General features: G+C 41.1%; 1 protein-coding gene across 5 annotated transcripts in view; it reads right to left on the bottom strand.

Annotated features, from left to right (window-relative positions):
* The window catches only part of ttc28 (tetratricopeptide repeat domain 28), a 751,433-nt gene that overhangs the window by 39,064 nt on the left and 698,687 nt on the right, over window positions 1–13,682 (bottom strand). For 3 of the 5 annotated variants that reach the window (XM_060843565.1, XM_060843566.1, XM_060843570.1), the window contains one exon: window positions 6,128–6,151. The exons of the other annotated variants lie outside the window; for them this stretch is intronic. In XM_060843565.1, the coding sequence (XP_060699548.1) occupies window positions 6,128–6,151 (24 nt within the window). The remainder of the gene's footprint in view (window positions 1–6,127; window positions 6,152–13,682) is intronic. 5 annotated transcript variants of the gene reach the window in all.

The raw sequence follows: 13,682 nt of genomic DNA, 5'->3' as shown, positions 1-13,682 counted from the left end.
TACCTGGACAGTGCTGTGATATTGGGTACGTGGACAGTGCTGTGCTTCTGTGTACCTGGACAGTGCTGTGATATTGTGTACCTGGACAATGCTATGATATTGTGTACAAGGACAGTGCTGTGATATTGTGTACCTGGACAGTGCTGTGATATTGTGTACATGGACGGTGCTGTGGTATTGTGTACCTGGACGGTGCTGTGATATTGTGTAACTGGACGGTGCTGTGATATTGTGTAACTGGACGGTGCTGTGACATTGTGTACCTGGACGGTGCTGTGGTATTGTGTACCTAGACAATGCTGTGATATTGTCTACCTGGACAGTGCTATGATATTGTGTACCTGGACAGTGTTATGATATTGTGTACATGGACGGTGCTGTGATATTGTGTACCTCGACGGTGGTGTGGTATTGTGAATCTGGACAGTGCTGTGATATTGTATACCTGGACAGTGCTGTGATATTGTATACCTGGACGGTTCTGTGGTATTGTGTACCTGGACGGTGCTGTGGTATTGTGTACCTGGACGGTGCTGTGCTTCTGTGTACCTGGACAGTGCTGTGATATTGTGTACCTGGACAGTTATGTGATATTGTGTACCTGGACAGTGATGTGATATTGTGTACCTGGACAATGCTGTGATATTGTGTACCTGGACAGTGCTGTGATATTGTGTACCTGGACAATGCTGTGATATTGTCTACCTGGACAGTGCTGTGATATTGTGTACCTGGACAGTGCTATGATATTGTGTACATGGACAATGCTGTGATATTGTGTACCTGGACGGTGCTGTCATATTGTGTAGCTGGACAGTGCTATGATATTGTATACCTGGACAGTGCTGTGATATTGGGTACATGGACAGTGCTGTGATATTGATTACGTGGACAGTGCTGTATTATTGTGTAGCTGGACGGTGCAGTGATATTGTGTAGTGGACAGTGCTGTGATATTGTGTACCTGGGCAGTGCTATGATATTGTGTACCTGGACAATGCTATGATATTGTGTACCTGGACGGTGCTATGAAATTGTGTACCTGGACGGTGCTGTGATATTGTGTATCTGGACAGTGCTGTGATATTGTGAATCAGGACAGTGCTGTCATATTGTGTATCTGGACAGTGCTGTGATTTTGTGAATCTGGACAGTGCTGTGATATTGTGTACCTGGACAGTGCTGTGATATTATGTACTTGGACAGTGCTATGATACTATGTACCTGAACGGTGCTGTGAAATTGGGTACCTGAACAAAGTTTAATATAGTGTACCTTGACAGTGCTGTGATATTGTGTATCTGGATAGTGCTGTGATATTGTGTACCTGGACAATGCTGTGATATTGTGTATCTGGACAGTGGTGTGATATTGTGTATCTGGACAGTGTTGTGATATTGTTTACCTGGACAATGCTGTGATATTGTGCATCTGGACAGTGGTGTGATATTGTGTATCTGGACAGTGCTGTGATATTGTGTACCTGGACAGTGCTGTGATATTGTGTATCTGGTCAGTGCTGTGACATTCTGTACCTGAACAATGCTTTGATATTGTGTATCTGGACATGGCTGTGATATTGTGCACCTGGACAGTGCTGTGATATTGTGTGCCTGGACGGTGCTGAGATATTGTTTACCTGGACAGTGCTGTGATATTGTGTATCTGGACAATGCTGTGATATTGTGTACCTGAACAATGCTGTGATATTGTGTACCTGGACAGTGTTGTGATATTGTGTACCTGGACAGTGCTGTGATATTGTGTACCTGGACAATGCTGTGATATTGTGTATGTGGACAGTGCTATGATATTGTGTACCTGGACGGTGCTATGATATTGTGTACCTGGACAATGTTGTGATATTGTGTCCCTGGACAATGTTGTTATATTGTGTACCTGGAACGTGCTGTGATATTTTGTACCTGGACAGTGCTGTGATATTGTGTCCCTGGACAATGTTGTTATATTGTGTATCTGGACAGTGCTGTGATATTATGTACCTGGACAGTGTTGTGATATTGTGTACCTGGACAGTGCTGTGATATTGTGTACCTGGACAATGCTGTGATATTGTGTATGTGGACAGTGCTATGATATTGTGTACCTGGACGGTGCTATGATATTGTGTACCTGGACAATGTTGTGATGTCGTGCATCTGGACTGTGCTGTGATATTTGTACATGGGCGGTGCTGTGATATTGTGTAGCTGGACGGTGCTGTGATATTGTGTACCTGGACAATGTTGTGATATTGTGTCCCTGGACAATGTTGTTATATTGTGTACCTGGAACGTGCTGTGATATTTTGTACCTGGACAGTGCTGTGATATTGTGTCCCTGGACAATGTTGTTATATTGTGTATCTGGACAGTGCTGTGATATTATGTACCTGGACAGTGCTGTGATATTATGTATCTGGACAATGCTGTGATATTTGTACATGGGCGGTGCTGTGATATTGTGCAGCTGGGCGGTGCTGTGATATTGTGTACCTCGACAGTGCTGTGATATTGTGTAGCTGGACAATGCTGCGATGTTGTGTCCCTGGAATGTTGTTATATTGTTTATCTGGACAGTGTTGTGATATTGTGTATCTGGACCATGCTGTGATATTGTGTACCTGGACGGTGCTGGGATATTGCGTACCTGGACGGTGCTGTGATAATGCGTATCCGGACACTGCTTTGATATTGTGTTTCTGGACAGTGCTGTGACATTGTGTACCTGCACGGTGCTGTGATGTTATGTACCTGGACAATGTTGTGATATTGTGTATCTGGACTGTGCTGTGATATTGTTTACCTGGGTGGTGCTGTGATATTGTGTACCTGGACAGTGCTATGATACTATGTATCTGGACAGTGCTATGATACTATGTACCAGGACGGTGCTGTGAAATTGGGTCCCTGAACAAAGTGTAATATTGTGTACCCTGGACAGTGATGTAATAATGTGTACCTTGACAGTGCTGTGATATTGTGTATCTGGACAATGCTGTGATATTGTGTATCTGGACAATGCTGTGATATTGTGTACCTGGACAATACTGTGATATTGTGTACCTGGACAATACTGTGATATTGTGTACCTGGACAGTGCTGTGATATTGTGTATCTGGATAGTGCTGTGATATTGTGCATCTGGACAGTGCTGTGATAGTATGTACCTGGACAATGCTGTGATATTGTGTATCGGGACAGTGCTGTGATATTCTGTACGCGGACAATGTTGTGATTTTGTATAGTGGACAGTGCTGTGATATTGAGTGCCTGGACAGTGGTGTGATATTGTGTATCTGGACAGTGCTGTGATATTGTGTACCTGGACGGTGCTGTGATATTTTGTATCTGGACAGTGCTGTGATATTGTGTACTTGGACAGTGCTGTGATATTGTGTACCTGGACAATGCAGTGATATTGTGTATCTGGACAGTGCTGTGATATTGTGTACCTGGACAATACTGTGATATTGTGTATCTGGACAGTGCTGTGATATTGTGCACCTGGACAATACTGTGATATTGTGTATCTGGACGGTGCTGTGATATTGTGTACCTGGACAGTGCTGTGATATTGTGTATCTGGACAGTGCTGTGATATTGTGTACCTGGATAGTGCTGTGATATTGTGTATCTGGACAGTGCTGTGATATTGTGCACCCGGACAATACTGTGATATTGTGTACCTGGACAGTGCTGTGATATTGTGTACCTGGACGGTGCTGTCATATTGTGTACCTGGACGGTGCTGTCATATTGTGTACCTGGACAGTGCTGTGATATTGTGTACCTGGACAGTGCTGTGATATTGTGTACCTGGACAGTACTGTGATATTGTGTACCTGGACTGTGCTGTGATATTGTGTACCTGGACAGTGCTGTGATGTTGGTTTATTGCCAGCTTAATGCGGACAGTGCAGCCTCTATGTACTTTTAGCCCGGTCTCAAGCAGAATGCTTGGAACGAAGGAAAAATATTCAGGTCCAAAAGGAGAGTGACAAACTGGATCTGAATTTGATTTGGGGATCGAAGTTCAGGAAAACGTATGACAGATGCTTTTGCAACCCGAAGACTTTGGGTGCAATTCTGCAAGACTCAGTTACTCAATCCCTTGTTTTTTGCAGCATATATTAATGCTTCAGTTTCAAATGAAGGGGCTATGTTAAAGAAAGGATAAATAGACAAATTCTTTTCCCTGGGGTCGCGGAGTCCAGAACTAGAGGACTTAGGTTTAAGGTGAGAGGGGAAAAGTACAAAAGAGACCTAAGGGACATCGTTTTCCCACAGAGGGTGGTACGTGTTTGGAATGAGCTGCCAGAGGATGTGGTGGAGGCTAGTTCAATTGCAACATTTAAGAAGCATTTGGATGTGTATATGAATAGGAAGAGTTTGGAGGGAATGGGCCGGGTGCTGGCAGGTGGGACTGGATTGGGTTGGGATATCTGGTCGGCATGGATGGGTTCGATCGAAGGTTCTGTTTCCATACTATACATCTCTATGACTCTATAAGTTGCAACATGCTCCATAATCGGGACTATCAATCAGGAGAAAAGCTTAAGACCAGAGGAAGTTATCCATATTCTCATGATCTGTGCTGAGAAATGGGGCATGGAATCCAGTGTGGAGAAGCAGGAGATAAAGCATTTTTGGCAATTGCAGCAAGGCAAGGGAACGCACAATAAACAGGAGCACATGGAGTAACATGCAGAAATCTAGGGACATTGGATCATATATCCACAGATCTTGAAATGTAGCAGGATAGGTTGCCGAGGTGGTTAAGAAGGAATATTGCATTCTTTTCTACATTAGCTAAGGTAAGAACCGGGAGAGTCTGCAAGAATTTGATGTGTCACCAGAAAATAAAGCATAGAAATGGGAAAAATATCATAACTCAGATAACCTCTCCACCAAATCTAGCATACTCAGACAGCCCCATGTTCCATACAACTGTGGACACACAGCTCTTCAAATTCTAATATTAGAGAAAAGGGTTAGTATTTATATGGGTGACAGGGATCCTGCCCACCAAGTCGAGAGCTCTGTGCCATCTCCTTTAAGGAAGGCCTGCCAGAATCAGCAGTCCACCAGAGGCAGTGCCAGTCGGAGAGGCTACAGCTGTTGTCAATGTACCCGGCAGAGGCCCAGAGTCAGTGAGGGACTCTAGGTCACAGTTCGCAAGGTGGGATGGATGTCATGGAATGGGGGTTGAGGAGGCTGAAGGTGGTTGGCTGCAAAGGCAGAGAGGTGGCACCAAGTCTCCTCCATACTCCTGATGCCCGTGCTTTTAATCAGATGAGGCTAAACAGGTCAGGGCTTGGTATTTGGACTTCTACGTATCGCAACTGGCCAGCCGGCTATTGGGTGAATACCAGTTATGGTGGAATGCGACCTTTCAGAGTATTAACTGTCCAATTAAGTGCCTCAATTGGCATTTGCACAGGAAGGCCATCGACAAGTAATCTCATTCGCACTTAAGCAGGGCAAAGTTGTGGACACAGTGGTGCCCCCTTGGAATCTTCCTGCCCAATTTAATGCCTTCTCAATCTTCAAACTCTCATAGTGGAGGGCATTTATTTCAGGCCCAACTGTGGGGAACAAGAGTGGTAAGTTCTTAAATGCTTTTCTCTGCACACCTACCCTCTGCTCAAAGTCTTTTACAATTACTCCTGCAAGTTCCCCTCCAAGCCACATATCATCCTGACTTGGAAATATATCACCATCCCTTCAGTGTCCTCCTGAAGCGAGCTCAAATCCCTGAGACCCTCTCCCTAGCAGTTATGGCTGCCTCTATGACTTGAGGACTGCACAGCTCACCCCTACTCCTGCTGGGTAATTAGAGAATTGCAATAAATGCTGGACTTCTTAATAATGGTCATATCCCATCATTGACAAAAAAAAATTAAAAACTGTTGCGGGAGGGACAAGAGGGAAAAAATAAATAGAAAACAAAGACTTGTTAATGGAGGCTCCTACAATTCATTTGAGTAGCTTAAAGAATGTGAATTTTCAGGGGAGTACAGTAAAAACAAAACTATCAGGAAGAAATCACTACAGATCAAAGAACTAACATAGTTCACTGCAACATCCAATATTTTAACTAGATCAATCCAGTTTGATGCACTTACCATTCCAACCATATTTTTTACAGCCTTCAAAGAGGAGATTAGGAGAAAGAAAAACAAAAAGCTTTAGATTCATGCATAGGTGATACACAAGTGCAGTAAATTGAAATAGCAGTCACCAAACATTAAAGCTTAAATGAATATACACAGAAAGAGACACCAAGCAGGAAGAGTCTAGCATAACACTGTTACCTTGCATCACACATTTGTTTAATTAGGTTCATTTAGAGTAATGAAGCCAGCTGTATTGAAGAGATATCAAAGGGTAGCAGACGGTTGAGATTTTTTTGGAGGAAGTTTTCTATGGTTTTATTATTTTTTTGCAAGTAATTTTCTTTATTTTATCTCTAGCCATGAAACAGCTTGCAGACCTGCTCCAGTCCCACCATATGTTGCACTGGAGTCAGCTGCTTGATGTGTGAAAGTGACATGGGGTGACTTGGTATCCGATTTCCTCCCACTCCCTGTGGGAATACTTCTAATCTCCAACTGATGAACCATGGAGAAGGCTTGTATTTGACCACACTGTAGCATTAGTATGCTGGAAAATCACCATGTGAACTTAAACTGAAACTAACTATGAGGGAAGAGGCTGGAAAGCTACAAAAGACATTCTAAATCTGCCCTATAGTACAATACACAAACTCTTAACTATCACTAGGTGTCTGTAGTGTAACTAGTTACAGTGACTTAACGCACCAATTACATCTGATACACCAGCTGTCAAAACCACCACAGATTATTAAATCACATCTGGCAATTACACTGTGATATCTTTTAGTTTATAAATGTTTATTCTATTCATCTAAAACTCATTGTGCACTATTTTATGAGTATATTGTTTTATAAAAGCTGTAATGTTAAACCAATATTACATAGAAAAATTCCAGATTACATTTTCACAACCATGTAGTTGACAACACTTAGTTCATCTTTTGAATCTCTTCATTTGCATTAATATTTATAGTAATTTCAACTTCTCTTTCTCTTCAGAACCCTTTCCTTTGGTAAAGTGGTGATGGGAATATAGTTTGCATCCACCTCCACATTACCAGTGTTCAAAGGCAATCCCCTGCGGATGACTCACTAAGATGAGGAACTAATGTGGGACCAATTGCCTAAAACTGCCTTGTACTCCATTTTTACCTTGTTTCAGTGCCCTTGTAAAACCTCTTCATTCTGAGAGCATTCGAGTCTTCCTACTCCTAAAAATCTATGAAATGTTCACAGCAATTCAGAATTGAAAATTAAATTCTATAAATCACCGCTGTCCAATAACTCTAGTTTGCATGTGTATGTATTTTGACACCATAAAAAGGGCTGGATTAAACAGGCTGTAATAGTCAACTGTCATATTCAAGTACAGCCACTACAATACAGAAGGAAGATATTCCAGAAACACAGCTGAGAGGATTGTGAATAATTCTTGCATGGAGGAAAGATTCGAATGAAGGAAAAGAAGGCACTGCACTACAAGTCAGGAATTGTCAACCTACTTTAGGCAACATATAATTTACAACTATCCCAACTGAGGTGTCGGAGCAAATTACTGCAGATGCTAGAAGCTGCACTGAAAGCAAAAAGTGCTAGAAATCACAGCAGGTCAGGCAGCATCCATGGAGTGAGAGCAAGCTAACGTTTCAAGTCTAGATGACTCTTCGGAGCTGCTGAAGCTTGTCAGCTCTGATGAAGGGTCATCTAGACTCCAAATATTAGCTTGCTCTCTCTCCACTGATGCTGCCTGACCTGCTGTGATTTTCAGTACTTTTTGCTTCACCCCAACTGTGAAGTATACAGAAGCATTGTCACAGGTATGGCATAAAAATCAGAACTGTCTGTCAACGGTACCATGAATTACTTTTGTACATTTGTTGCATGTAAGGTTTTAGAATGACTTGTGGGTTTTAAATTGAGTATGTATTGAGTTACGTTCTTACATATTGTTGAAGAAGCTCACGCATTTGATTTTTTTAAATTACAGCTAATTCCTCAGGATTCAACAGCAGATTGTGTTTTCGAGGTATTCCCACTTCTGCAAGATAAGGGAACCTTACAAATTTAATTTGTTCAGGATTACTTCAGTTTAAAACTGGACCCAATGTTCTCCCTGGGCAGGAGAGAGCCAGATTCAGGTGGAGCTGCTGATCCCAGCAGTAGATACAAAGCTTCCGCGGAGGTGGGAGAGAGCTGAAGTGGACTGGTTATAATGCCCACGTTCATTCTTGGGTATTTTTGTTTCACTTGTTTCAAAACCTGTTAGGCTTCCTGGCGCTTGTATCTCACAACTTATCCACTCTCCCTTCCACCCAACATGGCCCCTCCACAGCCACTCACCAAGTATCCAGCATCGTCTACAACTCGCACACAAACTTGATGCTGAAAGAAACTCTCATTCTTGAAACTAATTCACAGCTTTTAAATCCTCCCAAGGGTTTGAATCACTTATAAAAAGAAATTATTTAGCCTCTCCATCAAAAACAACTATTAATTTAATCCCCTTTTTAATCTGCTAATCAACCTGGGAGTGCTGCTGAGATAATTATAGCTTCTGAAACTCAGCCAAGCATGAATGTTACTAATCCTTAGGAAATGTCAGGAAATAATGCTTTTGGAACTTTGTGAACAGATGGCATTACTTTTTCTACCTTTTCTAAGCTCTCACTTAGAAACTCAACTTTCTTCCCATGTATAAAGAGCAGGTGATTTAAAAAAAAACTTCAGATAATAAAACTTAACAGATCTTAGATGTCTTTCAAAAGCATTTATATCCACTGCACAGATTCCATGAATCCTGCACTGTGAGTTAAAGCCCTTGGAAGAGCTAAATGGGATTTGGATGAATTCAATGCCAAATTCAAATTGCATTATTGAGTTTGGATTTCCCTCCTGTATGAATCATGTGGCACTCCTCCCCGACTGGCAAAACTGGGATCTTTTGTAAATGGATCTGTAATTTTGTCTCAACTTGCTTTTTCAAAAGGTCACTTAGCTGTTCCTGATTCCCCCAAAATTAGATCCTACGCACTAACGATTATGGAACATTATCATTCATAAATTTGCATCGGATTTTTTTTTAGCCTTAATTTCATTAAACACACTGTTGAATTTGGACTTAAGAGCTGCAATTGTTTAAGAGATTAAATCAGAATTTGAAAAATGTTTGCTGCTGACATTAGGTTTAATAAAAAGTCAAACTAATGTCAACAACTCACACCTCAGGTTCTAACGTACACACAATGTTCACAGGGCTTTCTGTTTCAACAAGATCAGTGAATGTGATGAATTCAGACTGCAAGATTACCTCTCACCTTTACAATCCTTTGATTACAAAAAAAGGAACAGCCTTACACATCTGCTTCTCTAGACAGGTAAAGGCACTAATTCAGCTTTTTAAAAATGTAACATTGCTGCATTTATGTGTAATACTAACACCTTCACCCAGAAAGATCAGGCAAAACCTACTCCTAAAGGTGAACTAAATAGATTACTTTGGCCATTGTAATCGATTCCCACTGTTTCCATCCTAACAAAGTATCTTGCACTTAACTTGGTCATGAGCGACGGGCTTGTTCCTGGGCTGTACTGTTCAATGCTCTAACTTTTACAGAGAAGATTAGCTCTTCAGAGGGAAGTGAGGAAATGGTCAAGATTAATAAAAAGAAAGCAAGTAAGTATTTTCATTTCTAATATTAAAAACTAACTTTTATTGTTGATTTGACAAATTTTGACTCAAATTATTTCTGTTTATTACGATTTTGCTTTGGCTATGAAATCACTTATAAAGTTTAAGAAAATTAGGTGAATGTAACTAAATTAAATACATGATGTTTAATGTCATGGCAGAGAACAGACAACAGTTCAGTTTGAGTATCGAGAGATCAAGAGCTGTGTATCTTTAAACAGGATCTGTTAATTACATAACGAATTTGAATGTTGGCCTGCTCAGACTTTTAATCAGTAAGGGAATCAAGGTTTGGGGAAAAGGCAGGAAAGTGGACTTGACCTTTATCAAATCAGGTCAGGCAGCATCCAGGGAACAGAAGATTCGACGTTTCGGACATAAGCCCTTCTTCAGGAATCAGGGCTTATGCCCGAAACGTCAAATCTCCTGTTCCCTGGATGCTGCCTGACCTGCTGCGCTTTTTCAGCAACACATTTTCAGCTCTGATCTCCAGCATCTGCAGACCTCACTTTCTCCTCCTTTATCATATCAGCCATGATCTCAGTGAATGGCGAAGCAGACTCGATGGACTGAATGGTCTACTTCTGTTCCAATATCTTAGTGTCTTATTGTGTGCTTGGGGCCCAGCCACTCACGATACATGTCAATGGTGTGGAGGTGGGAACCAAATGTTTGGATGGTACAAAGCCAAGCAGGAACGAGTGCTGTGGGGAAGATTTAAGAGGCTTCAGAAGGATTTGGAAAGGCTTAGTGAATGGGCAAAAACATGGAAAATGGAGTATAATGTGGAAAATATAGTCTGCTAAGTATTTCTGAAATGGTAAGAGTTTGGAAAGTGTAGATGTATAAAAGAGATCTAGGTGTCTTCAATCAGTTAATAGAAGCTAACATACAAATGCAGCATACTATTTGGAAGGCTCATGGAACGTAGACTTTATCGCAAAACAATCTGAGTACAGTGGTAGTAAAATCTTGCTTCAGTTGTATAAGAGTTTGATTAGACTGCACCTGGAGTACTGTGTGCAGTTACTTTTATAATTATTATTATGATAGAGGAAGCGCAATATAATTTCATCAGACTTGCTCCTAAGATAGCAGGACTGTCCTATGAAGAGAGATTGGGCAAACTAGACCTGGCCTTTATTCTCTCGCATTTTGAAAAATGAAAAGTGATCTTATTTAAACCCACAAAATAAAAAGTCAATGCAGTAAGGTGTTTCCCTCGGTTGTGGGCGGTCTACACCTAGGGGGCACAATTTTAAAAAGGATGCCATTTAAGAGAAGATAAGACAAATTTTTATTTCCCAGAAGATTGTGAATCTATGGAATTTTCTAACCCAGAGGGTGCTGGAATCATAAGCCTTTGAGTATTTGTAGAGATTGATTTCTGATTATTAATGGCATAGAAAGTACGGGGATAGTGTGGGTAAAAGATATTGATGTATTTGATCAGCCACAATTCTATTAAATGACAGAACAGGATCTGATAAGAAATGTTTGCTCTAAGAATGAAAACAAATAAAATTACTAATCATTTAATGCAGCATTTGAGGAAGTGATATTATTGCGAGGCTGTTCATACAATGACCCAAACAATGTTCTGGGAACCTGGGTTTGAAACTGTGGCAAACGGTGAAATGTATGTTCAATAAAAATTCAGAATGAACAGTCTGATGATGACCACATAACCATTGTTACCAGCTGGTTCACTAATATTGTTTAGGGAAGGAAACTGCCATCCTTATTGGTCTGGCCTATATGTGACTCCAGACCCACAGCATTATGGTCGATTGTTAACTGCCCTTTGGGCAACAAATAATAGTCTATCCAGTGATGCCCCCCATCTCATGAATGTTTTAAAACAAATGTCAGCCAGATAAATGGTCTACTCTTGTTTCAGTGTTCCTGCATTCTTTCTTCTCTTGTAGATTGTTCTCTTTTGACTGAAGTGGATGCAATGGTTAAAAATCACGCAACTCCAGGTTATAGTCAAACAAGCTTAATTGGAAGCACCAGCTTTCGGAGCACTGCTCCTTCACAAGGTGTTTGTTGAGTACACAACTGTAAGACACAAAATTTATAGCAAAAGTTGACAGTGTGATGTAACTGAAATTATACATTGTTTGTTAAGTCTCTCTGAGACTTAACAAACAATCAAGGTATTTTTCAATGTATAATTTCAGTTATATCACTGTAAACTTTTGCTATAAATTCTGTGTCTTAACAGTTGTGTACTCCACAACCACCTTGTGAAGGAGCAGTGCTCCGAAAGCTAGTGCTTCCAATTAAACCTGTTGGACTATAACCTGGTGTTGTGTGATTTTTAACTTTGTACGCTCCAGTCCAATACCAGCATCTCCAATCGAGGATAATGGTATTTTTAACTGATATTATTTCTGGGATATTCCATATTATTTGGTTGTCCCATTGTTGTTTTAAGTAACATTATCATCGACAGCCACAGGTGAGGTGCCAGAAGATTGGAGGATGGCAAATGCTCTGCCATTTTTTAAAAGGGCTACAAGGAAAAGCCAGGGAACTACAGACTGGTGAGCCTGACATTAATAGTGGGTAAGGTGCTGGAGGGGATTCTGGCAGACAGGATGCATATGCAATTGGAATGATTCGGGATAGTCAGTTTGGCTGTGTGCAAGGGAAATAGAGTTTCACAAATTTGAGTGAGTTTTTTTGAAGAGGTGACCAAAAGGATAGAGAAGGCAGAACAGCAGTTGTCTACATGAATTTCAGCAAGGCCTTCAACATAGTATTGCACTGTAGACTGGTTTGTAAGGTTAGATCACATGGGATCCAAGGGAGCTAGCCAACTGGATAAAAAAATTGACTTGACAGTAGTAGATAGAGGGTGGTAGTAGAGGGTTGTTCTTCAGAGTGGAGGCCTATGACCAGCAGTGTGCTGCAAGGATCGGTGCTGGGTCTACTGTCATTTGTCATTTACATAAATTATTTGGAACAGATATAGAAGGCATGGTTAGTAAGTTTGCAGATGATTCCAAAATTGGTAGCATAGAGGACAGTGAAGAAGGACATCTAAGAGCACAACAGGATCTTGATCAACTGAGCCAGTGGGCTGAGGAATGCAGATGGAGTGTAATTCTGATGAATGCGAGATGTTCCCCATTTTAGAAAGACAAACCAAGGCATAATGTATGGTAGGATCCCTAGGGGTGTTGTCAAACAAAGTGACAAGACTAGACGTAGGGGTTCAGGTACATAGTTCCTTGAAAATGTCAGACAGGGTGGCAAAGAAGGCATTTAACATGCTTCCCTTCACCAGTCAGAACAGTGAATGCATGAATTGGAGCATCATGTTACACCTATGCAAGACATTGGTAAGACCATATTTGGAGTACTGCATACAATTCTTGTTGCCCTGCTAAAGGAAGGATGTTATTAAACTAGAAACAGTGCAAAAAAGGTTTGCAAGGAAGTTACAAAGACTAGAAGGTTTGACTTATAAGGAGAGAATGGAGCTATTTTCCCTCGAGTGTCAGAGGCTAAGGAGTGACCTTTATAGAGGTTTATAAAATCATGAGAGGCATAGGTAAGGTCTAGCCAAGTTCTTTTCCCAATGGTTGGGGAGTCCAACTTAGACAGCACAGGTTTAAGTTGAGAGGGGACAGATTCAAAAGGTCATTTGGACCGGCACATGAATGCGGAAGGTTTAGAGGGAGAAAGGCTAATGGAGACAAATGGGACTAGCTCAGTTTATGAAATCGGGCTGGCCTGGACGAGTTGGGCCGAAGGGCCTGTTTCCATGCTGTATGACTCTATGACTGTATTCTACAATTGCATTACAGTAACATGCTAGTAAGACATAAATTTGTGGTCGTTAATACTCAACTTTTCCTTCATCAT

The sequence above is a fragment of the Hemiscyllium ocellatum genome, chromosome 24 (assembly GCF_020745735.1).
Source record: "Hemiscyllium ocellatum isolate sHemOce1 chromosome 24, sHemOce1.pat.X.cur, whole genome shotgun sequence".
NCBI classification, from domain to species: domain Eukaryota; kingdom Metazoa; phylum Chordata; class Chondrichthyes; order Orectolobiformes; family Hemiscylliidae; genus Hemiscyllium; species Hemiscyllium ocellatum.
Note: the sequence above shows the minus strand (reverse complement) of the source record. Positions and strands in the feature narration are given on the sequence as shown.